Source organism: Grampus griseus (assembly GCF_964374135.1).
Source record: "Grampus griseus genome assembly, chromosome: 10".
NCBI classification, from domain to species: Eukaryota; Metazoa; Chordata; class Mammalia; order Artiodactyla; family Delphinidae; genus Grampus; species Grampus griseus.
The window spans coordinates 102,309,991-102,314,311 of NC_139004.1; the positions used below are offsets into that span (position 1 = coordinate 102,309,991).

Sequence of the window (4,321 nt, forward strand, 5' to 3'; positions counted from 1 at the left end):
GTTGGGAGCAGCCTGGGAGGCCCTCCCCGGCCTCGGGGCGGGGGCGGGGCCAGGCCTGGGATTCTTTAGCAGGCATCTGCTCCCCCCACCGCGGAGTACAGGCTGGGTCTCTGCCAGAGGACGGGAGGGTCCTTCCTCTTCCCAAGGAAGGACTAAGCCCGCTCCGTGCTCCCACCGCAGCGGCCGTCACGGTCCTGCCTGCTGACCATCCGGGGAGGGTCAACAGGCCTGGACCCCGCACGCTTCACTTCCTTGATCCCAGCACCCATTTCACGGAGGAGACAGCCCGGCCGGAGAGGGAGGTGAGTGGTCCCTTGTCCGGTCGGGTCCCACCAGCCCTTGGGTCGGGTGCAGGCCGCCAGGACCTCACGGCCACTGTCCCCGCAGCCCGTCCTGCCCGATGTCCATCTGGGCTGCCCTGCTCTTGATCTGGGCGGCCGCCGAGGCCTCCGAGGACTGCCCCGCCGCGTGCGCCTGCCGCGCCTTGGACACCATGGGGCTGCTGGTGGACTGCAGGGGCCGGGGACTTGCGGTGATGCCCGCCCTCCCGGCACATACGCGCCACCTCCTGCTGGCCAACAACAGCCTGCGCTCAGTGCCCCGGGGAGCCTTCGACCACCTGCCTCAGCTGCAGAGCCTCGACGTGGCGCACAACCCCTGGCGCTGCGACTGCGGCGTCACGTACCTGCGCCTTTGGCTGGAGGACCGCGCGCCCGCGGAGCTGCTGCGCGTGCGCTGTGGCGGCCCCGGCCCCGCCTCCGGCCGCGCGCTCGGGCAGCTCAGCGGCTCCGAGCTGGGCAGCTGCGGCTGGATCCTGCGGGCGACCTGGGCCGACACGGGGCCCTGGTGGGACGCGGCGCTGGCCGTCGTGGCCGCGCTGGGCCTGGCTCTCCTGGCGGGCCTGCTGTGCACCGTCTCCGTGCCCCGAGCCTGAGCCGGGGCCCCCCGGGTCATCGCGGCCCCGGCCCTGGGCATTCCAACCACCGGTAGCTCAAAATAAACCAGCGGCTCAGCCGTTACCCAGGCTCGGAGATGCTTCCCTCTTAGCACCCGAGTCTGTCTCATCCTGGAAACCTGCGACCATGTTTGTTTTGACAGATATTGACTGGGGCTTCTCTATCCACCAAGTTCCTAGCAAAATGGTGTATCCCACTTCCACATCTCCTCCAGCCACCCCCAATGCCACCATCTCTGGACACCCCGGGCACTTCCCCAGGTCCCGGGAGTCCCGTTCTAACACCCTCCTGGCTGCTGGCGCAGACGGACCGCCAGACAGTCCAGGCCACTCTCACATCAATGTTCTAAGTTCCACAAAAAACCTTGTCCTAACAACGCAGCAGCGAACAGACCCCAGGTGGGAGGAGAGGAGACATACCTGTGACAGACCTTGGAAGGCACATCACTGTTCCCAAAATGGGCTTTGGCCACCCTGACCTGGCCATGAGGCCACCTGGCCTCACCCCGCCCCGTCCTTTGTCATCATCTCTCTCTCACTCTCTCTCCTTTTCCTCGTCTCTATGCCTCTTCTTCAGAAACAAAACAACCAATTCCCCCTTTTCTCATGGAAGCAAGTCCCCTCCGGATGCTGGCATCAGACACCTGCAAACTCTGGGCTCCCACCTCTACCCTAAGCAACGGTCACCAAAGTCTTCAAACAAGATGCTTCTCTCGCTCAGTGGGTTTCTGGTGCCAGCAGTTAAAAGCTTAAACTTTTTTCCACCATATGAGATAATAATTTCAGATCCATCACTGGCCAGCCCAAATCCAATATAATTATACCAAAGATCCCCCCAGCAAGGAGGTCCACATAGTGGGGCTGTGGGTCAGAGGGTGCCACGAGGGAGGCCAAGTGGGCACCAGGCGCCACCGGAGGGCAGTGACCCACAGAGGTGAGGCTGGACCAGGAGCCCCAAACTTGGGGCTGGTGGACAATAGGGAGTGGTGGGGACTGTGGTAAACCAGGGATCCCACGCTCCATCCAGAGGCCCAGTGGAATGTTGCCACGTGGAAAGGTGGCCAGGTGCCCGTTCTTACAGAGAGGTTGGAAGAAGTTTATGTTAAACTGAATTATTTAAGCATTGGCAACTAAATTTAAATTTTTTTAAAATATACATCAACGGGACAAATAAAACATATGAATCAACATGAATAGTCCGGAGGCTGAGAGTTTGGTTTCTGCGTTAGGAATCAGCTGGCATCCACTCGCTGGGCACTTAATATGTGGGAGGCTCTGCATAAAGGCCCCCCACACGGGCCTTTCTCCTGTACCCTGTGAACCCTGTGAGGAGGTGCTGTCCTCCTGCCCCGCATGGAGGTGGACTCAGGCCCAGGCCCGTGGTCACTTCACAGGCACAGGCCAGACACATCCCCCATCAGACCTGAGAAGCGCTCCCTTGTTAGCTTCCTGGCCCTGGGCCCTCAGAACTGAGCCCCTTCAGCCTCAAGTCCCCAAGTGGGGTGCCCCTAAATTCTGCCCTGCTCCTTTCTGGGGGGCCGTCCTCCTGTGACCCCCGTGGCCCCCTCACCCATGGCTGCGGATCAGGGCTGAAGCGGCAGGGCCCATGGCGCCGGCCTGTGGGGAGCACAGAGAGGACGCCCGGGAGTCGGTCCAAACCCACCACCGAGTCTTTTCCTCCAGGTGAGGAGAACCCACAGCAGAGGCCACAGCTCCAGGCAGAGTGGGGGGGCTCCCCACCCTCGGGAGGGGTCCTGGGCGTGTCAGCAGAACAGTGTAGCTGCCTGGTCAGGCGAGGGTGGGGCGTGGCCGTGGGGAAGGCGACCTGGGGCTTCAGAGCTGGGAGGGGAGGGCAGGGCACAGGACTGGGCCCCGGGGTGGGGGTGGGGGGGCTTCACTTCCCTGGAGACAGGGCTGGAGGCGCCCCTCGGCCGAGCCCCTGGGCGAGTGTGTGCCGGGAGCAGAGAGGGTCAGGCAGGGCTGGAGCGCTGGGAGCCCCGGGGGCTGGGCAGGGTCAGACTCAGCCCTGGGACCCACACCCAGCCCGGGGCTGGCCCCAGGCAGGGGCTCAGGAGCGAACTTAGTGGGGACTTGGAGCAGGTCCCTCTGGACACCGGCCTCAGGTGCCCTGTCTTAAAGGCCAGGACTGGACCTGGTGCCGTCCGAGTTCCCCCCGGGTCTGGGCAGTCCCATGGGGTGGGCAGAGGCGAGGGGGGGCCTTGGGACAGCCAGCCCCTGGGGAGCGTTTGGAGGGCCCAGCTCAGATGGCCCAGTTACAGGGTTTTCATCCAAGGGTCACTCAGGTGGGGCTCCTCGCATTCAGTGTGAGTAGGTAGTTCAAACGACAGGTGTTTCTTGTCCCCGGAAAGATGGATGGCAGGTGCCTGGAGTGTGGCCCACCTGGACCATCCCTCTCCTTCCCACCCACCCATCCCACACCCGGCTCCCCAGGCCTCGCAATGGCTTCCTGGGATGGGATGCAGGCAGTGCAGGGATCAGTGTCCCGAAGAAACCAGGCTCTGGTGGAGGAATGCCTCGTCCAAGGTCACAAACCAGCCTGGATCGACCTGGGGTTTGAGTGGAGGCTGGTGTGACCCCCAGCCTGTCAGCCTGTCTTGGGGGAGGCTGGGCAGGTGGGCACAGCACACCTGGTGCCCTGAGCGGCTGTGCCCTCCCATCAGCAGGGGCCCCCTCTGTGAGGGACCAGGGACGGGCTCCACTGATCTCGGGGGGCTGTGGACTCATGGGGTCCCTGGGGTCAAGGCTCTGGTCCAGGTGCTCAGCAGCTCTCTGAGCGCCTACTGTGCGCATGGGTCCGGGCTCGGCGCTGGAGAACAGTGATGAGCGAGACCCATCCTGCCCTGCGGGACCTCGCAGACCCTGACTTGCAATAACAGCTGTACTTCCTCATGGCTGCAGGACTCAGGCAGGGAACTCCCTACTCTGAGCATGTCGGCTCATCTGAATAAATCCAGGGTGGAGGGATGGTAACACGTGTGTGCCTCGCAGCGTTGCTGGGCTGGTGCTCCTGGCGTTCACCAAGTAGCACCTCCCAACCTGCCTCCCCAACACGAAACCAGATGAGGGATCCTGGGGCCCAGAGAAGTGCAGTCTCGCCCAAGGTATCCCTGGCAGAGATGGGACCCAACCCCAGCTCCTCCCTGCCCCTGAGGCACTGTCTGCTCCTCCGTCCAGGGGTCCCGATGGTCTTAACAGGGCTCTGGGCAACAGACAGGCAGGGGGCAGTGTGTGGGCCTGGAGGCCAGTCGGGGGAGCCGGCCAGGCAGGTGGGACATCTGTGGATCCGTGGGCACTGGAGCCAGCTCTGAGCTCCAAGCCAAGAGAACCAGTCTGGGCGCTGCCGGC

At 63.5% G+C, this 4,321-nt stretch overlaps 1 protein-coding gene across 1 annotated transcript; it reads left to right on the forward strand.

Moving 5' to 3' along the window:
- Window positions 1-400: 400 nt before the first annotated feature.
- Window positions 401-1,053, forward strand: GP9 (glycoprotein IX platelet; the record flags this gene model as incomplete). The annotated part of the gene is made up of 1 exon (XM_082664930.1): window positions 401-1,053. The coding sequence occupies one exon, from the start codon at window positions 401-403 to the stop codon at window positions 932-934; it is 534 nt and encodes a 177-aa protein (XP_082521056.1). The 3' UTR covers window positions 935-1,053.
- Window positions 1,054-4,321: the final 3,268 nt, after the last annotated feature.